The sequence below is a fragment of the Pygoscelis adeliae genome, unplaced genomic scaffold, assembly GCF_000699105.1.
Source record: "Pygoscelis adeliae isolate BGI_AS28 unplaced genomic scaffold, ASM69910v1 Scaffold437, whole genome shotgun sequence".
In the NCBI taxonomy this organism is placed as follows: domain Eukaryota; kingdom Metazoa; phylum Chordata; class Aves; order Sphenisciformes; family Spheniscidae; genus Pygoscelis; species Pygoscelis adeliae.
This window is the reverse complement of record NW_008825250.1, coordinates 233,572-257,323: the sequence shown is the minus strand read 5'-3', so window position 1 is coordinate 257,323 and position 23,752 is coordinate 233,572. Positions and strand designations below refer to the sequence as shown.

The 23,752-nt window shown below is 37.9% G+C and overlaps 1 protein-coding gene across 1 annotated transcript in view; it reads right to left on the bottom strand.

Moving 5' to 3' along the window:
- GALNT18 (polypeptide N-acetylgalactosaminyltransferase 18) overlaps positions 1 to 23,752 on the bottom strand; it is a gene marked incomplete at its 5' end in the record, with an annotated part of 136,870 nt that overhangs the window by 49,266 nt on the left and 63,852 nt on the right. The window contains 3 exons of the mRNA XM_009329316.1: positions 5,642 to 5,737; positions 9,938 to 10,075; positions 15,449 to 15,634. Of these exons, the coding sequence (XP_009327591.1) occupies positions 5,642 to 5,737; positions 9,938 to 10,075; positions 15,449 to 15,634 (420 nt within the window). The remainder of the gene's footprint in view (positions 1 to 5,641; positions 5,738 to 9,937; positions 10,076 to 15,448; positions 15,635 to 23,752) is intronic.

Here is a 23,752-nt window from a genome sequence, read left to right as displayed (position 1 = left end):
AGCACATGGTTCTTCTCCCAGCTTTCCTGGCATTGATGATTGTCCAGTACAATGTGGATTTCATTAGGCAGAGGAATCTAAAGAAAATTTTTAACATTGGAACAGACTTATTAAAATTAAGGCTCTATTAAAACTCAATTTTGAGACATTTATATTTGTAATGTCTCAATAGCCTGAAGATCAAACTAACTTTGCTCTAGAGATGTCTGAATTATTCATTTAAAATAAACTGACATTTATTTTTCTTTTTTCTAAAATTATTTGCGAAGCTATTTTAATTCTTTTGATAATTATTTGCTGAACATCTATGAATTGTTTCCTCTCCTAGGTTTTAGAAATTGGACTAATAACTATACCGTGTTTGCGATCAACCCTGTACTTTTTTACTGGAATAGAAATGCCTTCAGTGATAGTAATTTTTACTCATATATATTCTTGTTTACAAATTAACAAATATCTGTGCATGAAAAACCACCATGCTAAGAAATAACATTGAAGAAAAAGTAGTTTTTATGAAAATATACATGAATAACATTTAAAAAGGAGCACTCATGGAATCATACAAAGAGTTTTTAGAAGTTCACGGGAGTTCTTGTAACTGCTGTTTCCAGTACTTCACACACTGTGCTTAGAATACAACATAAAGCTTTCAGGTCAGAGTCTCATACAGTGTAAACTGGCATAGCTCTACTTGTTGGCATGACTTCCTTTCATTGCCTTCAGCGGAGATGCAATAATTCATACCAGATAGGGCTGTAGTCATCAGTTTCTGAGTGTCAGTTCTGCAATCTCTTGCAAGAATAGGAAAGGGTATGAATGGGTGTCCCTTCTCACCTGCATTTCTTTTCTAGTAATTCTCCCAATCTAGTCTTCTCACTCTGGTCCTCAACTTGAATTCCTAAAATCTAACTGGTTTGTATTGACTTTCACATCCCTGGATGAGCTTCACGGTTTAATTGCTTATAAACTGAGAAATATATGAGCCAGAAGCTACTGAAGAAGGGAACATAGAACTGCCCATTATCCCCTCAATCACAAGCACTTGTCAAGGTAAATCTGTACTTAAAATATCACTTCATTGACTGATGGTACTTGTTTATTATACAAGAGTTATAAAGTCTCTAATAATGTGGTGTTTCATTCTCAGCAAAGAATCTTCCAAATTATCACTCAGGAGTAGTTTTAATGCAAGTGACATGCTGTCATCAGTCTGCCTTCAAGATTACAGGTCTGGTTAAACAGCAGTCTTAAACACCACCAAACACCCAGGCTCAGACGGTTCCCAGAATTAGGAAGAGAACGCAGTCAGCCTGGGGCGTATACTTAGTATAACTACAAGCAACCACCTTTTCCACTGAAAATGGGGGCGCTGCTGGAAATGGACCTTTTAAGGCCTAAGCATACGACTGAATTGAAGCTTTGCTTCAACAAGTTCAAGAATTAAAACAGTACCTTTATCCTTTTCTGCATGAACCACTTCAAAAAAAAAAAAACCAGAAAAAAATGCACAACCTCACATGAACTTTATGTTTTGTACTGTTTTACCACTACTATTCTTCTGTCTTTCCTTCTTTTCTTTACATTTCTCTCCTCTCACTTTCTCCCTTACTGCCAGTCCACCTCATCTCCCAATTTTCCTGTTTCCCTCTATCATCACACTGAAGGAGTCTGCTTCCTTACACCCCCCAACTGTCTCCAGTGTAGTCTCTTTGGCCAAGAACAACTGTAGGCTGTTCTTATGCAACTGAAGCAACAAGAGTTGTAGCACCACTGAACAGTGTAGTAGGAACCTATTTTAACTACTGTTGTTAACTGTTTTACCATGTTGCATTTATTATGTGAGCTGTTTTAATAGTTGCAGAAGTCAGTTTTGTTCAGCTGTTCTAAGAAGCAGCAGCACTGCACAGCAGAAGAGGCTTGGTATGACATGCTAAGACTTATGCTGAACGCCCTTTCCAAACGGTTGACCATCAGCACACCAAAGGCACCAAAGCCACCTTATGGCCTTACTTCATGCACATCTAATAGCTGCCCGGTACCCATGGTAGCTACGAGAAGTAATAGCAGATGCTCAGGTGTGATAGTGATATTCTTGCTGACGAGTCTGGGGAGTTATGCCAACATACTGTATGTTGCTGTACACATGGGAGTAGTAATGACAGTGTTGATTTTGGACAGATAGTGACTAAAGGCATAAATGGAAGGATGTGATGCTTAGGAAGCAATACACTCTGGCACAGCAGAATCGGGGGAGGATGAGCAACTTAGAAAGTTATGCTATTCAGATGCTACCACTTAGACAAAGACGTTCTCAACAGAATCTATAATTATCTGGGCAACATTTTATAATGAAATCATTCTTACTAAAGATAAAGTAATAGCAATTCTTCCCTTAAATTCATGAGAACGCATTGCAGGATTGCCACTCATTTTGGTTTTTTCACTGGTTGAACACGCAAGTCACTCTACTCAGTGGATGGTATCACAACTCCTGAAGTGTCCAGGCTCCTGGGGAGCAGGACAAAATACAGCTACCCTGGCAAGCACTCTCTGAAGACAGAAGGAGGGTACAAAACATACCTAATCACTAGTTTTTCAAGTGCCCTCTGTCTTTTCAGGCCAAGCCAAATACCCTGCTGTGAGAAATTCTTTCTCATTAGTAGTATCAGACTAAGGAAACGGACAGATGATGTTCTGATTTTCCATTCCATCCTACTATTTAACCACATGTAAGATTTGCATCCATTTCTCTATTTGTAGAACAGTACTACAAAATAAACACAGTTATAAAGCGCTCTAAGACACTTGCAGGAATGAACTATGAATACACTAATGTTAGTTACAGTAGACATATGGAGTGCATTGCTGAAAGGTTGGGGAATCTGAGTCACAGAAGTGTTACCATCACTAATTCTGACGTCTATTTATAAGGAAACTGAAGCACTGCAGGGAAAGGTATTTCTGATCATTTCATTGCAGTATTTGAGGATATTTCCTTGCCATTTCCTACTGCTTTCAATTATGAAGCTACACATGATGTTCTCGATATTGTATGCAAAAACTTGGAGCATGGATTTTTAATGTCAGGTATGCAGTTTCCTTTCTGTTGACTTCAGTGATTTCTCTCTTGTATAAAACATGCTAAAAGCAAACAGTAGCCATACGTACAATTCTGAAACTATTACTTGATGTCAAATACCTCACCTAAGCCATTTCCCATGCAAAAAGATGAAAATCCAAAAACATCTGAAAGAGGTTAGTGGAAATAAAAAAGGGAAGTTACTCGACTTAGAAAAGAGGCTATAGCAGTAACTAAGAACAGCAACTTAAACTGTGTATGAGGGAATGGTTCCTGGCAGCCAGATATATTGATGCACATCTAGATGCAATTGTGCAAAGCCCTCCATGGTGGCAGCTCTAAAACCATAAATGGTATAGCTGCAACAGTAAAACTTCGCACCAGAGCTAAGAATGGCATCACCAAAACCCTCAGTCATACAAGCAGTCCTGAATCAGGGGACTAATCTTTTTGACTAATGTATTTTGATAAGGACTGCCAGGTGGGCAAAATAACCCCATTTATATAGCATTTCACCACTACTAGAATAAAATTAGCATCTCACCAATATCTTTTGTGGTTACTACCAAGTTCACTAAGATTAAAAGGAATATTTATTCAAATATTTCCAATATGCTAGAGGAAATGTAAATGGCTGCAGCTCTGCTTAAGCAAGAGATGCAATATGTGCAACGGAAATATCGTAGAAGTATGCCAAATAATGTTTGTTAGTGCTTTCCCTGTTAATACCATAATCCCTAACATAAAGAAAGTTTACTCCTCTTTTAAAGAAAGTTCTCACTCATTACCAGGATCTTGCTCATGTATGGGCCTTTTTGGGGGTTGTTTTTAACATCATTAATTACAAAATTAAATACATAGTAATGGGAAGGAGACACAACATTGTAATTATGAAAGGAGCAGAATCTTGTCAGGAAGAGTTTCCCTTGCCTCTTTTCCCTCTGTCATTTATTTGCTGCTATCTCATTTATACAGAACTTCAGCTGACATTCAAAGGTAGTTCTTGATCTGGTGAATACTGAACTGTGCTAATTGAAGTGACTTTTTACGTTGTTGTTGTTGTTGTTTGTCTCTTAACTATAATTAAAATTTCTAATTGGAATTTACAACCATGCCTGTAGTGTGTTGTTATCACAGATGATATGCCAGAAGAGAGTTATGGTGCCCTCCCAGAAGATTAAGAATAATGGCTCTGGCTCACGGGTGAATTACAGAGTTCCTTAGTGAACACTGAGGACTAGCTTAAAAACCTCCTGGAGGCAAACAGTGGTTACCACGTAATTATGTGACAACTAAGCCACAGCCCATGCGGTGAGCGAGTCTGATGGATGGATTTTCAGATATTTTTGTCTTCATCATTCATAATTTACTCAAGCGTGATGCCACTAGTGATCAATATTAAAGGCCCTCAGCAAAGCAAGCCAGCACAGAACACAGTTGCAGCATGTGTAACTTGCCAAGGAAGTACAGAATCATATCTGCATTTCACCAAACTCATGTTTCCAGCTCACTATGAGATCCAGGTACAGAGGACAAGACCACCTTGTTGCTCTGTGTTTATTTCTGAGCTATAGGAGGATTCATTTGCTGTATAGTCAAAATCACGTAACTGACAATTCCATGGGTAAAACCAAATTGCATAACTTAAGTGGAGCATAATAGAGTCCTTTTGAGAAAACAAATATAAAAGGTAGTCAGAGAAAAAAAAATTATTCAAACTGGAGGGATTTTTCGGTTTCTCCAATCACTTCCACAAATACATCCATTTCCTTTATATCATTTTTGCTTATGTTACTTTTCAGAGTTAGATAATTCACACATCTGTCTGATAAGCATGTTCTAGACAATGTAACGTTATTTCTACTGTCAAGATTTGCCTAGAAACACTTTCACCTACGCCCATATACTTCACCACGTGGGGACATAGAGTATCTTAACCCTCTTGTTTGCAAAGCTAATAAATCCAACTGTTGTGTAAGAAAATGGAAAGGTTTTGGTAATTTGAGTCTTTGGCACATAAGAGAGTAACAGGACAACAGCAGAGAAAGAAAAAAAGGTGCTTTAGAAGAAGGGCTTTCACAAGAACAGGGTTTGGAATTTGACACAGCTGTTTGGTGTGAAGAAGGTGGCTGTACATTTCAGATTTGTGAAAATGAGACAGTAAGTATGTCAAGTAAAAAAGATGTTGCTTCAGATAATGTATAAATAAACTGTGAGTATACATATGTATATATGTAAAATGTTTTAAAATGCATTGTTTCATTCATACGACATGCACAGTTAAAGATTGAAGTTAAAGCTTTTATCAACAAATCTGGGTCAGTGCTGACTCTCATATTCCTCAAATTCTTTCAAAATGAATAATAAACTTCATTGTCAAAGCACTTATATATCAATGATTCTCAATTTACAGCAGAAATAATATTCTAGCTTTCTATAAAAGAGCTACTAAACAGCTTACAGAGGTACTGTTGCAGGAAAACAATGACAGGTACAAGATGGTTCCTCCTACACAGTCTACTAAGAGCAGCAGCAATATCAGAGATCATTAGACAAACTAACCTGTGGTGTCATTCCATGGCAGATATACATGATTGGGATATTCTCCGTGTCTGGCCCTTGATCAAGGCACAAATCACTTTTCAGGGAATTCTGCAGCTAAGAAACAGAAAGAAAAAGAAATCAAGCAAGTCTTACATGAGAAAAAGATGGTGTGATTACTTTATTTTCTTTGCAAAAACATCATATGTAGTTGAGCAAGGAAATATGCAAAATTAAAAATACTTGTTGCGGTGAAGATACTGAAGAGAAAGCACCTGGACTAAATTCTTCCTTGTAGATAATCTAACGCTACTGATTTCAATAATGTTGCATAAGGTTTCAGGGAGGGCAGATTTCAAAAAGCCTTCAGAGATAGCAATAATTTTTGATAAATGTTTTTAAAATATTAAGTCTAATGAGTCTCTGATACACACTATAGACAAAAGACAAATTTTTTACCAGTCCAGCTAGCTGAGCAGTATAGGTGGAGTTTCAAACGTAGGAGAAAGCCCTGTAATTAAACAGCTTTTCAGAATCACTCAGGAGAGTCTTCTGATTTCCAGAAATAATTCAAAAAAATCCTTTCTGCTGACACTTAGAGACTTCTGGCCAATTGGTATGCACTAGCTCTTCTTTGCATTTTTCCAGGCTAACCCATGCACAGCAATCTAGCTATGAACAGACTGCAAAGTACTTGGCCCTGTTCATCACAAAGCCCTATATATTACCTGTGCAATGCTGAGACAGAATTTTCTGAAAGTGAAGTGCTAAATTAATGAGCACAGATAGCTGGAAGGTCTTCTTAGAGTGTGAGGCCAAAGCTATGGATTGCATACCCATGGGCATGTATAAAGGTGTTCAGTGGTATAAGATCAGTTCAGAGAACACGGGAGAATTGTCTGATGGAGGGAGTGAAGAGGTGATGTGGTTTGCAATCATCTGTGATTAACTGAGCAGTCCTGTCAGTTGTGTACAGGGGCCTCCTTTGAGGAAAACAAATTGATACGCTTAGAAAGGAAGTCTAGAAGCGAACTAGTATGTAAGAAGCGTGGACAAGCCAGAGAGCAAAGCCAGGCAGTGAATAAAATCAACACCATGAACTCATCTCTACAAGATTTCCAACTCCAAACCTAACTCTAAATTCAGTAATAGACAGGACAAATCTCAACATTAAAGAGAAAATATGCATTAGATATCAATACTGGCCTTATGCTTAGCTGCAAGCCTCGAGAATTAAATAAGTTTCCTCTCTCAAAGCACTGTATTTCTTAGCCATAAACATAACCACAACCATGACTCTAATCGTAATCAATGTTAGGCACCACTCTATCCAAACCAATAAGTATCAGCCTTATTAATTCATGCCTGGATCCATCACTACCTTCAGCTTTTCAAAACCTCTTCCACAAACTTGAATTCTAATGTTTGTCCTAAATTCTAATGCTTGTCCTAACCCAAATGTTACAACCTTTTCCACAACAATCCCCATAATAAAGGAAGCAAAAAAACCTGCCTTGACCAACATCAGCATGTGACTTAGCTGAGAGGGCTGACCCAGCAGTAAAACAGGTACAGAGACTTTAGAGTCCCGAGCTCTAAAAAGAAACATGACCTTAACCCTAACAGCAGCTGTCCAGTTATCAGGCGCTACAGAAGAAGACACAAAACGCTATGTTCCTGTTAACACCAGTCCTCTTCTTATGAACCTTGAAAACAAAAAATTAAAATGAGCTCTTCAGATTTAATTTCTCAAACTCTTATACCAATCACAACTCTACAATTAATTTAGAATATCTGTAGAGAAATGATCCCTACAGAAAACAGAAAAACAAAAAAGCCACTGGCCTAACTAATAATGCTGTTTCAAAATCTGAGGCCCACACTCTTTGGAACCATCCATTTCCAAAATCTAGTGCTTTGTGGCAAACAACAGTTAACTTGGGTAATGCAGTTTTAGACTATGAAGACTTAATCTTAGTTACAACGCAAAATATAACCAGGTCGCCAATCCCCATGCTGAAACCTGGAAATAATTAGTCAATACTACCATTTGCTCCCTTTCAAACTTACAGCCCTATGGAATACAAAGATAAACTAGACTACTGTAATTTTGAATTTGCAAAATTATCTCAAACATCAAGCTGAAATCTTTTACACGAAATACATCAGCTTTTGGCCCACTGACATTGCTTTCTCCTAACTCTAAGGGTACTGCAGAATTCAGAAAGAAATTTGGTTCCCAAACCTTTACTCTGCCACCAACCCTAACCCTAGCTATATGCAACAGCATAAATTAGACATGAGTGATACAACTATTTTCCTAACTCTCACAGAACAGGAGGAAATTTAGGATTCAGGAAATAAATATGGGCAGTGACACTGTAGATGCCTATATCCTAACCCTCACCCCTGTTCAGATAACTTTTGTAATTACTCAGGTTTTTTTTTAAATTAATGATAATGCTATGGTAGCAAATCTGTTTTCTACAAAAAATGAAGACAGTTGATGAATGGAAGCACTTAGAGAATCAGCAAGCAGCTGACTTGCTTTGAAATATCAAACCTTTCTCCATTATAAGACATGCAAGCAACCCGGAAAGCAGACATGAAGGAATATTAGAGATCCAAGCAATTCTTTTACTAAAAAGATTGGGGCACTTTATCTTTTTGTTTCATACAACAGTATTTCATAAAACACTCCCTCTTTATCTGTACAGATACGTTGCCATAGCTGTCCACTACTTCTTTTGTGATAGTACAAATAATGAAATAAGGCCTACCCCTCACATCTTTCTTAGCTGATGAGGCTACTCTCATGCTGCAGACAAAAAGACTGCATCATGTGCATTATTATGCAGTACCTAAATATGCAGGTTCTCCTGACCAGTGAGTTCAGTACTTCTGTAACAAACTCTTCTGATTCTTTTTGGTTTGTATATCACCAGCAAGGAACCTTCAAAGGCTGATGAAAAAGTCTCAGCAGAATATAAAATCATAGGGTGCCTGTTCGCTGATTTTCATTTTGACTTACATGATGCGGAGTTAATCCTGAGACTACGCAACAAGTACCTTAGCTATTCCACTGCTCTTCCTTTTTTTATCTAGTATCACTTCTACCTGCAATCAAAGATTTTTTAGCCAGAGGTACCTACAAGCAGAACCATGCCCCTATTAGCTGTCATGCCTCCTTCTCCTCAGGAAACTCTGCACCTGATTAGATCATGGCATCTCTGAGAGCAATTCCACACAGTCTATGGAAGAGGCTCCTTGCGCACAGGTATGATTTTGGCATTGTTCTGAACTATTTTGGTAGATAACCATTATCTCATGCATTTAACAACAACCTAAACCTTTGTTGGAAGTGTTTTTCTTCTCTTTTTTGATTGTGTGAAAAGCCAGCATGGTAATTTTAATTGATCATCAAAGGGGTCATGGAACTTTGTGGGGCATACAATCACTTCATTTGCCAAAACAGAGCAGCTGCTCTATGGCACCCTCAAGGGTCTTCTCAGAGCCATACTGGCAAACTGCACAAGTCAGACTTCTTTTCGAGGAGGAATGTCTCAAACCAAATCTTTCACTTGTATGATGTGCTCTTACTAGTTACGTTTCCTAATTGGGACTTTCATGCAAAAAGGCAAATTTAATTCACAGGCATCAATTTTTGTGAATATGACACTGGATAGAAAATGTGAAAAGGACATCCTAGCTCTACTAGCTTATTATGGGCCTGTATTAACCTGCTATGCTCATGTTCCATGTCATGCACTCTGTTTAGATTGCCGGTTTTCTAGGGGCAAGAATTGTCTCTGCTTTAATTAGCACAGTACAACTCAAGTGTGATTTCAACATAGACAAGGGTACTACTGTCACACAAGTAATGACGATGATGATGATCCCAACATAGAGGCATTTGAGGTTCTAAATTAAGATCTGGCTACAATATTAAGAAGCTTGCAGTTGAAATACTGAGCCTATTTTGTTAATTCACCTGCTGCCACAAACCTTCCAGCTGACAGTTTCAATGTGTCTAAAAAATCATGCCTTGAGTATCTCTGAGTGGAATGCAAGCCATGAAACAAACAAACAAACAAACAAAAAATCAGGGAGGAAGATAACATTCAGAATACCTCAGCATAAACTACAGCAGAGCAGCTGTCTCTGTCAGCTAACCAATCTAACAAATTATTTAACTAGTGACTTCAAGTTTACCTGATTCTTCTACTTAGAGCCAGGCATTGTCTTCATGAATTACTTCCACTACTACACCCTTCTCCCCCACCTTTTTAGAACGGGGAATGTAAACAAGATCCTTACCACCCCATAGGCGACAGTATCTGAATACATTCTCATTTCTGGATACACGCTGACAAGATACCACCTAAAGGTCTTGCACTGGAGCTTTTTCCTCAAGGCCTTCCTCTCAGAAATATCACCAATATCAATTCCGGAGTCCTGCACATAAAACAAAGGACAGAAAAAGCAGAAAAGACATCAGTGATACACTTCTGTGTAAACTAATCATCCAGAGTCTCCCTCATTGCAAAGACAATTATGACCTATGATAATTATCAGCTTTTGGTTGTGAAGTGAGTCTGTTACCCACATACACTCCATAAGTGCCCCAATTAAATATCATACAGGTCACCATAGTGAGGCCTCTTTCAAAGTCTGCTTTGGTCAATGGAACCACTCCTCTTGACTTCAGTGGGGTTTAGATCTGGCTTCCAATGAATATCACTGTTGTTCTCTAATTTCCTGGCACTTTCCAAATGCAGAAGTAATTGGCAGGAAGTAGCAAGTTGCCCTAGAAACAACCTTATTGCTGGCGTCCCACTGTGGCCTAATCATTAGTATATGACACTTTCTGGCCATTTCTGAAGTCTGGGTTTAGTGCTCCACTGCAAAGAGCAGAAGCTCTGCTCACCTTTCTGAAATATCACATTAAATTTCTCTTGTAATGTAAAAAGAGAAGTCGCTATTTTTGTTAAAAGCACTTGCAGAGTATTCTCTCCTGTAATTTTTATTCTCCTTTACATTTCTGGCTAACCTAATTTCTACTTATCGTAACAGCAGATCATAAAGCGTGAGTTTCATAAAGTCCCTCTATGTAAAAATCAATACTTTATTACATTAAAATCACACAGCAGAAATTTTTAGAGAGGGATATAAGTGCAAATCCATGGCTGCTATTTGACAGAAAATAAAACGAGACATTTTGCTCCACACTGTGCTCTACCACTTCTGCCTCAGAACAAAACGCAGGACAAATAAATTTTCCAAGGGAAATCCTATAATCTATCTACTTAAACAACAGCCTTTACTGGGCCATAAACATCCCAAAGATTTTGTCAGCCACCAGATATGATTTAAAAATAACATTGGAAGCATTGAATTTTCTTAGTAAGTAAAGGTTTCTGAGCTGCTGAAGCAACAACTGCTTCTTACATCCCAAAGCACTGAATTAATGTTAATCTGGAGCAAATGTATTTTATTATGGAAGCATTTTCTAACTAAAGTACAATTGACTCCCACATTAGCAAAGTATACTAAAAAGTAGGAAACTGAAGTCTGGAATAAACAGGCATAACTCAATCCTTAAAAATTATGACTCCCCTCAAGCCCTACATCATTCATAAAACTTTATGTGGAACTACTCCTTAAGTGATCATTTTTTCCTGACTTTTCTAGCAAGCGACTAGATAGAGGAACATGCTGTGGGGTGTTGTAAGACAATCAACTGATCCCATGGGCAAATCCCGCTCATGCACCACTCTGGCTGCACTTGCACTTGCCAGTGTATCTGCCACTTCTGTGAAGGAAAAGGAGGATGCCAGCACACAGACATTCGACTTCCAGCACTAACAAGGCTTCCTGAGATCAGGTACTAAATTGGTCCAGTGCATCCCAACTCCTTTCTTATGCAACCCTGCAGGCACCAACGCTTGCTTCCTCACAGTTTATTGTATAAGGTAAGAAAGAGCATCTGGGGCCTCAGTTATCACATCCTCCCATGCAGCTGGAGAAGGAAAATAGCTCACATGTAGCACACTGGCTTTATCACCAGCAACAACTCAGTGTGTTCCCCAAAGCTGAGAATGTGATGGGAGGAAAAAAAAAGAAAAAAACAAAACCAGAAACATAGGGGAGGACACATGGAGAGCACAGCTCTTGCTCCTGGGACTTGAAAAATCTTTCCTTTGGGTTTTAAGTGCTTTTCTGAATCCATTTATCTTAAGTAGTTACGATGCAGAAATCACCATGGTATCGGAGATCCCCATTTGAAGCCCTCAGTACTTCAGAACCACCCACAGAGATCCCAAGAGGGCAGTCACAGCACACTGCCAAATGATTCTAACTCCGTTTTATTATTATTAGCTCCCGAAGACTAAAACCTTTGGAAACATCTGACTATAGGGCTTCTCAGAGATCTAGGAATTCTTCCATGGAAAAAACAGGTCCTGTGGTTAACATTTTGGAATAACATATTTCATGGGAAGTCCCGACTGTTATAACTGAACACATTTCTATTACCTACACAGTCCATTACCAGTGCACTATTTCATCAGCTTCCAGATAGAGAATTATTCCTGTAGTTATCCACTTGTGTAACAGTGTTTGGCCATGCTATCTGTCTGTCCTCTCTGCATGTCTCACACAATGATGTCTCGACATCTTTTTGCCTAAGCTGAAACTAGGTTTGATTTGAAAATTGTCCCTCTTTGGTATTTCACCTTTAATTTAATCTTGAGGTAAGCAAAGATGAAACAGAAATACTGCCATCCAGTCTGATATCTAAATTTGACCCAATCCATCCCCAGCCTTTCTCATCCACCATCTTTTTGCCCCTTGCCTACTGGAAGTCTGTATTACAAGTGTCCCACAAGCTTTAAGTTATTTTTTAGGTTGCTGCTTTACACTGAATATTCCCTTTTTCTACTGATGTTTCTACACCAACCAGAGACTGCATTGCTCCTAACCTTTTGACGTATAAAAGAGGACTCCCACTAATGACGTAGGTTTTCTTTATACTGACTGATTAAATTACATTGTTTGGGAGTGTAGCTTTGTACTGTATTTTCCTTTTAAACATGTACTTGTTTCCTACTGCTCTGGAATCAGTTCAGTACTCGCAAAGTTTAGCATGGGAAAGGAAAAGGAAGTCCCAGGTCTTTGGAGCTCTTCCCCTGATTCTTGGCACCAGGCCTTGCACAACGAACACAAAGATGCTTAGAACAGCTTCAAATTACACAACTGATCTGGGATACTTGAGCACGTGTCAGGCTGTCAGAACAAAACAGAGCCCCGATACTCTTCTATGTCCTTCCCTATTTTCCACGTGGCAAAAGATGGAAGCTGGGTGAACCACACTTGAATGTACCCAGCTGTAAGTCACAGACCCCATCTGACAGAAGAACCTTCTGATGGTCACAAAGGTGCCATACTGTCTCTGAACATCCTATAGCAATTACTAGGTAACGAGTAGATTCAGGCTTTATAGGCCTGTTACAGCTGTGAAAACTAAACTGTTTCCCAGTATATTTTAAATAAGTATGTGGGCATGTGTGTGTTTATTTGGTTTTCTACAGCGGTGAGAAATATAAATGAAGGTTCTTTGTGCTACAGGTTCCGTACATACACATAGTAATGGATTTCTTCCTACAACAGAGGTATCTCATTACATTGCAGAAGAGGCTACCACTATTAAAAGCTGATTTAGCGCTTGCCATTTCCAGCTTTTAAGTCTGCACTACGGTTTGACAGCAGTAGCCTTTGTGAAGACAAAGAGAGAATATAATCTGCATTGCAATTTATTCAAGTAGTTCAATGCAATGTTTAGTACATTTGTGGAAGGAAAATGACTGGAGATTGAAGTAGTAAGAAAACTTGTTATTCCTCCACAAAACTATGAACAAATTCAGTTTTGGCAGTACAAGATCTACTGTGCAAACACCTTGATGCACTTTGTGACCTGAAGAAATCAGTTCAATCCACACACTGCATTTATTTTTCCTTTGTTTAATAAAATATATTTGTTTCCTTTGTTTAATAAATGAGTTTTCAAATTTATTAAAACAGGCTTATTTTTTTTCTGATCTATCGGCACAGTCAAGACTGTGTTATTATTACTTGTTAAATTTTCATTTAACAAGTAATAACAACTTATCTTCGTATTCTTTATGAATTTGATTTCCAAATTGCATTCAAATCTCAACTTTGCACAAGATTAAACACGACCACCATCATATCTGGATTATTATTATACAATACGTGTATAATACTGTATATCCTGGTTAGCAAAAGGAATTTCTAAGTTTTGTGTTAATGCTATGTTTGCAAGTCAAAAAATTGAAACTTGATCAACCAATGAAGATCAACCAATCTTCAGGAAAATAACTAGCAATAAAAAATAGAAACTGAAATTTAAATCTATCAGGTTAATCACAAATAGACTTAATTTGAAATTGTTTTGATGTAAAATAAGTAACCCTATCTTCTGGAAATGTCTTTATTCTTGTATGCACTGCTGTGCGACTACTCAAAACAGGGACACTTAAAGGGTAGCTTGGATTCTGTGAACATGGGACTAACTTCCAGAAAGATCCTTTCCCTATACCAGATCATAGAGGATTTTTTTCCTGGTACTTTCATGGTATATTATGTGGCTAATTCTGCAACCTGAAAATAGGACAATGACTTCCCCACTTTGCCAAAATTATCTAGTTTTAACCATGAGAGATGAAGGAAACTATTGAAAGCAGCTGAATCAACATCAGCATTCATGTATCTAGCTGGTTTTTGGTTTCTAACCTTTTGTCCTTATTAAACTAAAGGAAGAGAAGTACAGCTTTATTTCTTGAACGAGAAATCGCAGCAAAACCAGTTTCTCTGAACAGTTGCAAAATCACTCAGATTTTACAGAGATTTTATTAAAGAAAATATAAATTGCCCAAGTTCATTTATTAAGTCTAGAATATTTGCTTTTGCTGGAATGATGAGAACTGCACACTGTAAGTCAAACCTCAAATTCAACTACAGCCATGGTTTCCAACCTCTAGGTGGAAACAACCTGTTCTACATGGATCCTGAATATTTTCCAGAGTAGGTACAGTCACCTTTCTCAGAGCCCTATAGCTCTTAACAGTTCATAGATTAAATACCATTGACTACAGAAATGAAGGACAACTAAAATCAGATGTCAAACTGAACTCTCAGGTTAGCCATCCAACATTATCTTTTCATTACAATGGACCAACCATTGCTCATCTATGGAAAAGAAATCTGGACAAGCAGCCCAAAACAGAGTTGCAGCTAGATTCTGCAATACGTCATGACATCCACCAGCCACCTTGCTCTGATGTGAAATTACTCAAGAGTGATACACCCTCAATAGATGTTAACACCCTTTGCCCCTTGGCAAAACTCCCCTCACAAATCTGGTGGAATTACAGCTTTCTGTGTTGGTAAATAAGAGACTCAAATTCAAAATAAGATGTGTGATATAGATTTGATGCTTCTTTTTTCCACATTTCTGCAGCTACTAGATTAAAATCTCCTTGAAGAGTCATCAGTGAGGATGATGAACAGGAAATTAATTGTTAAGGAACCTGAAGACAAAGAAATTATTCTAGAATAAGACACAACTACGTATATATTTTTATATATAAGTATCTATAGGCATATCTTATGCCTATATGTAAGACATAAATACATACATACGTGTATACAAATAACAACATCCTAGCAGAAAAATCAAAATTCAGAGGAGGAACCAAACCCACAAGGATCTAAAGCCAAAGCTTGCAAACACCGGTCTTTGTGACTCACCTCCTGGGGTATGTTCCACGCCATATAGACATGGCTCTTAAATTCATCCATCCAGACTTCAGCCACCCTTAGTGCATTTCTCCGGACATGAGCAGTTAGATCTTCTGTGTATGGTTTATGTGCTCTTTCAATGTGGGCAATCCTGGAGCAAGGTAGAACCTCAACACTTCCTCCACATTGCCATACCTAGGAGGAAAAAAGACATTCTGCTAGTGAGAGCTCCCTACACCACTGCTGTCCTTTAATAAATACACTGAAATTATTTTATTGCTGTGCTTGTCATTGTTACAAAGGAGAATAACTACTCAAGACTTATTTGACTATACAGAGGTTTTTTTTAGACAGTTGTGAAAGGAGAGAGTTATTACCTTGCCTTACCATGAATTATTACTACTACTTGACCTCACTACAGAATTATTACATTACCAGTAGCCTCTCATCACAATCTTCCTGGATCAATTTAGCTATTCTCAAGATTATTAATAAAATTATTTACAGGACATCCAAAACAATAGCGTCTGGGTTCAAGTTTTAGTGCCTTGCAGGCATTTCTCTAAGATTGTGCACAGTCCATCTCAATGTATACACGCATTATTCAGAATCTTGAACTAGGCAGCCTTACATAAAAGGGAAACTAAGCCAATCAGCTTTTTAAGATCACTAAAGTTTCAGGTTCTAGGAAGACTAGGAATATAAATGTATCTTATGCTTTGCTTTAAACATAGCTCAGAAAGGATCAGGTTTATTTCTTTTAAGGAGTAGTGACAAAGACTGCCTAGTGAAAATGCTCTATGAACAATTTCAACACACACTACTCTTATAAATTATAATACACTTATAATGTAGGTTACTGTACCTGCTCAAGTGTGTTTCAGTTTTGCCCACTACCGCAGCTGAGCTCATGTCCATAACGTTAATCATAAATATAGCATTCATTTCTGATTTTCTCTTTCTACTTTCAACAAAAGAGAAAACCACTTTGGCAGCCTTAACTGTCAGTGAAGTACTTGAATTTTTTTACATAGAAGCTCTTTTTCTGTGTATCTTGTATTATGTACACTTCCTAACAAGATCAAGGCAGCCCATTCATAATGGTTGAGTGGATGCTGCTCAGGTGAAAACCCAGATGTACTCAAACTGTTTCATCCTACTGAACAAGTACCTCCATGTCCCCGAGGCAGGTGTACTCACTGAGAAGTGACAGAGTTTGCCTTATGATACTGCTAGCAGAGATTCCTGAGGCTTGGCATCCCATACCAAGAGAGCAAAAAATGAGCGCGAGGGTGCTCCTTCCTCATACAGCTCATCCAGGAGAGAGTATATTCTGGTCTCCCTCCTAGTGGCCAGGGATATGGGTTGGCAGAACATCACATTCTGGAGCTGACCTCAGACCCCTCAGGTCTGTCCATCCTATAGGCATATGCTCTACTAAGGAGGCACTTTGTTCAGTCATTCATTTTATATATTTAGACATCTGGCTTGAATACAGCATTTAGGCATTTGGCAGCTCCTGAGACCAGAAAACGTGGCGTCGATTCAGAATGTTTACAAAGCCTTTTCTGAACTGGTGCCTAATTGCATTCAGCATATGCTGGGTGAAGAGATAGAGCCTTGGTTTTCAGAGCTCTCGGGAAGGTGAGCTATTCCATGCACCTACTGTACGGTCGGAGAAGGGAGCTGAAAAGACTCTAGCATGTCTCTGTGTCCAGAACTTGGAAAACCGTAAGAGTAAATAAATCTAACCACTACCAATATCAGGACAAAACTGAGATGATCATAAATATTTAAAAATAAATGGGCAATTGACCTGGCACAGGAATAAATAATCTGGAAACAGCATTGGTGTCCTGTCTTTCTAAATATCATATAAACTGGGCAATCCAGTTTAACGATCTAACAAAAATAAGTGTGTCAAACATTTAATTCTAAATGGTTCAGCTACATTTCCTAATAAAGATTAAATATGAAGTATCATCAGGCTTTGCTCACACAATGCCTGCTTTCAATCCAAGCCATTTCTCAGTACAGCATTGACATCCAGCTATAAATTGTTTCAGAGTTACTCACTGTACACTGTTTAAATTAGTATTATAAAAGACAAGGAAGATGTAGAGACGGTCATAACTTAGCCTAGGACAAGACAATTCACATACTGCATGCACTGCCTCCTCTGTCTAGCCTTTGCTCATTTTAACTAGGGATGGCCTCAATCCAAGTCCAACACATGAATACTAAATCTTTTGTGGGATTTTCAGCGTTAGGTCTGAATGCCATCTCGACAACAAGCTGAGCCAAAAATTCACAGTCTATAAGCAGCTGAATTTCCAAGTAAATTTCTAGGATCTGAAAATTTGAAGAGCGGACTCATCTATAATTTTAGTACTGATTCAGTAATCAGTAAAATCTAATTTGACTTCATAATGAAGTCATATATGTTTTCAAAAAACATCCTGAGATGACAAAGTCTTTAAAATAGTTTGTAAATAACAATTACCCACTACCTGAATAAATACCAATTAATCAAATCTGGTGGCCACTCCTTTCTCTCAGATGCTGTTAGTCTTTGTTCTATTTCCAAAGACTAATTCATTATTCTGCAAGAACCATGGATTCACTTAAAAACTTAATGCTAAGAGCGAGCTGTCAATACAGATGCTGACAGAACAGGCAGATTGTATTAAACAGCTTCAAAACATTCAAGGTCAGGTTGGATGGGGCTCTGAGCAACCTGATCTAGTTGAAGATGTCCCTGCCCACGGCAGGGGGGTTGGACTGGATGACCTTTAGAGGTCCCTTCCAACCCAAACTATTCTATGATTCTATGATTCTAAAACCAAATCTTATTATTTCTAAGCAAAAATCTCCTGCAATCCATGAAAATGTGATTAGCATGCACCAAAACTGGACTGGAGATATATATGTTAATAGTGTCCATATATCAAGATGACTAAAAGTCCTTTAACTAATGACTTTAAAGAGGAAAACATGAGAAACACATATGATCTGAAGATATGGGAGTCGTAAGTTACAGTGTGTGCAGAGCTTGCACTAAACAAGTAGCACTACCCTAGATGAAGGCTACGAAGCCTTGCAGAGCACTCGCAGAGTGAAAGCAGATGCAATGCTTTATAAGGGCAGAAAGCACAATCCTAATTTGCCTAGATGGTCACATCTACAACAAGCGATAGTACCTTTCTCTCCCACAAGTGTTCTTTGTCCATGGGATTACAGTATGGTGAAAAAGCTCTTTTCTCCAAACATTTCATTGCACTTAGGGAGAGGCCAGTTGCAAAGAAAGAAAATGTAGGGAGGCATTAAAGTGGGATTTTCAAATGGTATGAAACTCTCCTGGAATCTCAAGGGATTCTGGATTCCCAACTCCCCAAAACACGTGCAAAATCTGCAGCCAAGGAGTGAAAGGCTTTGCTAGTCATACACTAAATATTAAACACTGTACTAAACAGGATATATGAATACTAAACAATATAACATGATTAACTGACTGCTACAGAAAGTGTTAGGTTTTTTTCATTCTTCCCTGATTATATTTGAAATAAGGGAATTTCTTGCAGCTAGGTCAAGAACAACCATTCATTCTTTCTTTCTTTCCTTAGACCAACTGTCCACTTGAATCTGACCACTCCTAGCTCCCCCCATCTCTTTTACTCGTGTAAACAAATCCATGGTACTCCAACCATTGTGTTGGAGCCATTGTGGATGGTTGGACGGTTTTTCAAGACATCTTGAAAAGGTATAAATCTCACATCAAAAGTGCATAGGAGAGACTCATTAATTACTCTGAACCTTTTGGTCAAAGACAATTTTTAGGGTTTTTTAAATTAATATTTTAATACTAAGAAATATATTTTCTTAAAGACTCAACTTAGAGGGAAGTTGCGAAGTCTTTTAGAGTGGTCTGTTCTTTATCTAATAAAAGTCCTGTAGACAAGAGAATGTCTTTATAGTTAAGAAATAGGAATAGCAATTGAGGGGTCAATTCCTCACAACTTCACACATTTCGCCTGTGAATTTCACAGCTACTTTTTTGCCATCATTAGTAATCTTTATTCAGGCTTCATCCATACTGAATAGCACCTTTCTAGTTCTCCAGCACTGTTATTTCATATGATGGCTATAAATAAATACAAACGTTTAAAATCAGTGAAGCTTTTCCAAATTATCACCCATGACTTTAGTAGGAAGTCTAAAGATAAAAGAGCTTCAAAGACTTTTTTTAACCATATGGAATGGTTTCAAGTAAAATGGTGTATCTCTGAGCATACTGTCGCTGCAATCAGTAATAGTTAATGACAAACCCACTCGTACAAATTGCAAGGAAGAAACTTGATTAATTTCTTAAACTGTGGTTAAAAGGAAATACAGCACCTTTTCCTGTTGCCCATGAAGATGCTTTACCTATGGTAGCAAGAGGTGGAAATTGCTAGCAATAGTCTCAATCTCCTGCCAAATCCCTAAACATACATACACACTTGTCAAAAATAACATGCTTCCATCATTGTGATACAATAAATAGCAACTCACATTTCATTCTGTAAAAGAATAAATTGCAACACTGTACCATTAGGTCTCAGGCTTTGCCTTAAGGCAAAGACCTTAGAAAGTTTTCAAGTGTGAGGAACTGCCTATCTTTGGGAGTACTTAGTATGATTGCTGGAGCCCCAGCAACACAGAAAGTTTGCTTTTCTTTGGAGGAATTTCTTGAGGTTCTGGTCCTGCTGGTTCACTTCACAAAAACAGTCTTTTAGAAAAAGAACACACCAACTGGAGTTGCCCTTCCAAAGGGCTCTCAGAATCCACTTCAGTGTGTTTTCAGTGCTCCCTTCCAAGAGTACCCTATAAAAGGCTCTTTATTCTTGAATTTCCTGAGGAGGTTCATGTATTTGGTATAGCCCCAAGAAGGGCTTAGAGGGCTTCCTCCTCTTGAAAGGGTTCCTTCATCACTAGTAAAAGGTAGTAAAATTCCATAAAAAAATTCAAGCTGTAAAGGGACACTAGTAGTGCCAAGGCGACTTCTAACATTTACGAAGCTGAAAGACTAAGCAAAGCCTATGACCTAAACTAAGCAAAGCAAGTGCGAGATGATAGGAACATTAAATAAATACAGAGAATCTATCTGGGGGAAAAAAAAGGGGGGGGGGGGAATCTTCCTCCCTTTTAAATCTTCAGTTGTTATGACTTATGTGGGGAATTTGTCCAAGCTCTAATTACTTCTTACCGTTAATTTACTGAAGGTACATTTACACGTAAGCTGTAATTGTGGCCCTACATCTGTGTGAATTTATGTTCACCAAGGTTAAAGTAGCCCCACAGAGCAAATAGAAAACATGTTCTTCGCATTGGAACAGCCAGCAAAGCAGAGGACACGTAAAACTGCAGAGAGAACACAGCTGGTGGCGCAACAGATTAGCTGCAACTTCCACTCTGTTAAACGAGTAAAGGACCGAAGTACTGGCAGTCCAGTGGGATGGCACAAGTGGGGCAGCTACAGAAGCAGTAACACACCAAATGGCTTCCTTAAGCATTTTGCAAAGGCGTAAGCCCTAATACTGCTATGCTGTCATCCCTCACTCGTTCCCACCAAAACAAGGGCTGTAGTGACAGCATTTGCACAGCCTTCAGTGTGCAGCAGAGACAGGTGACTCACACATCCTTAGAAATGTCTAAATCAATCCGGTTATAATTTTTTTAGAGCAAATTCCATGCACATGTGGAAAATCTGTTTCACTAGACAAAGGGTCTCCATTTCTAATTAGTTTTATTTTTAAATCCACATCCTTTAGTAAATCCTTTTCAACTGCATTTAAACATATTTGAATTTACATATTCAATCAAAACAATTACAATTCTGAAGCTGAACCCTCTCTCAAATATTTAATTTATACTTCATTATAAAATGATATAACACTACTTCATTAAAAGTGTTTTTTCTCTCTTTAATCACTGAGTGTTCTTTTCATGTTGTGGAAGCTTAATCTAATAAAAAAATAAACCTACGTGATGCTGAGCAGTTTATGAGCATGTACTGCATTCATTAAATTTACACAGATCATGCAGTTTCTCCAAGAATGGATGTGACCTTGTTTGAAACCATCATTTCATTTGGACTGCAATCAAAACTTTTTAATAATTAAGTGATTTCTCAAAAAGCTGAAGCAATTTCTAGCTTCTGTGAAGTCTGCAAATTAGAACAACTCATTAAAGATGCCCTGAAGATAAAAAAAATAGTCAGTGTGAATTAATTACTACTGTAGATACAAACAAATAGTCACCAATATCTTTAAAATATATTTTGGGGAACAATTTAATGCAAAAAATATTTGTTAACCTTTGTCATTACTAATACTCATTTACTGATAACCAATAATGAGCTTGATGCTTTACAGGCAAGTATGAATAAACTGTTTTTATTCAATACCATGAGCTAAGTCTGTGATCATTTTGGGTCTGCATTTTTATTTTGGTATCTTGACAGGTGACTGCAGAAAGGACAGGGAGAATGGTCAGATACAAAGATCACTGAAATCATGTTCATGTTTCCAGTAGCTATCAGGGGGGTTTGGATCAAACCCTGAAAGTTTCTGGATTGTCATGTACATTTGGGTATCTGTCTCTGTAAACCTAGAAACTATACTCCCCGGATTAAATAAGTTAATCTTTATTTAGGGCATATCTCCAGTGAAGTCAGATAATCTTCACTAAATAATTGCAGTAGTGACAGTAAGTACTGATGGATTTGGCTAACTTTCCCCAAATTCAGCAAGAAACCATGCACAGCTTTGCTTATTCCACTGGTCTCAGCCAGCTTCTTCTCATTGAAGAAGTCTGCCCAAACAGTAGAATTAAACACAGAATCCTGGCCTGAGTCACATAAACTCAGGATTAGAAAAATCAGAATATGGGTGGACAGGAAGAGAAAGAAAATACACTGCTTACTGAAGCTATGATTCTGGTTTACTCCCTGCTTCTAGATGCTGAATAGGCTGGAAAAGAGAATCATGTCATTGGCGTGTACCCCTGCAGAGTGGGAAATTAGGGTGTAACTTAATTTCAAGAGGTGACTGCCTATAGTCACAGCTCAGAACAGATAAAACCAGAGAGACCAGAGAGAGACCATAGAGAGAGCACAGAGAAATCAGAGACCAAAGGGAGATATTTTTAAAATTATTTCATCTGTTCTACCGAAGCTCTGTGAGGTTTTTGAAGACTATTCTACTTATCATCATCATATGAGCCTGTCATACTTTCAGGTAAACTTATTTATTTGTGTGCGAGAATAGCTTTTTTCCATAACCAAGCTGATAATCTTAACATAAAACTGTAAGCAACCTAAAAAAACCACATATCCACAATCTAAAAGACTTTTTAGAAGGAAATAAAAGGCTTTAACATAACTAGAGCTGCTCTCAACTTTTAAAATGTAAATTATCCCTTAAATCTTACTTCTGAAGTCATCATTAATTGCCTCATAGGCCTTATTTTATATTAATTATGTCTTTATAAAAGACTCTCATTGAAAAAGTAATACATGTAAAGATTCTTCCCATATTAAATTGTCAGTAGTTTTCTTCCTCTTTTAGCTAATTGCTTCATTATGTACTTTTTAAAATTGTTTTGTTCTGCAGGGATTAATTTTGCACATATCTTCACGAGCTGTGAAACTTTTACAATGTACTGCTAAACTATGTACGTTGTGTTGCTGGTTTACAATTGCAGGAACTACTCTATGCCTTGTGTTACTAGGACATAACATGCTTCAAGTGTCACTGAAGGCATATAGCTTCATTCAGTTCTTCAAATATGTCTCTCTCATTGCTAGGCACAGCAAATAACTGCCACATAAATCACTTTATTGCCAAGTTTAAGTCATGAACAGGAAGTAAAAGAAATCACTTTTCATCTTAAAAGGCAAAAAAGCAGCAAACTGAATAACCAGATCACCACTGCTTTAGTATTCATGTAGCAACTTACTGCACTGCCCATCTTTTATGTTTTTACCTTTCTCTCCCTTACCACAGCTGTACTTAGCTTGAGGAGTCTTGTTAATCTTGCACTAATCCTAAAGACTTGATCAGTACCAGAATACCAAACTAAGAATAGAAATAGAAATAGAAATAGAAATAGAGAAGAGAAGAGAAGAGAAGAGAAGAGAAGAGAAGAGAAGAGAAGAGAAGAGAAGAGAAGAGAAGAGAAGAGAAGAGAAGAGAAGAGAAGAGAAGAGAAGAGAAGAGAAGAGAAGAGAAGAGAAGAGAAGAGAAGAGAAGAGAAGAGAAGAGAAGAGAAGAG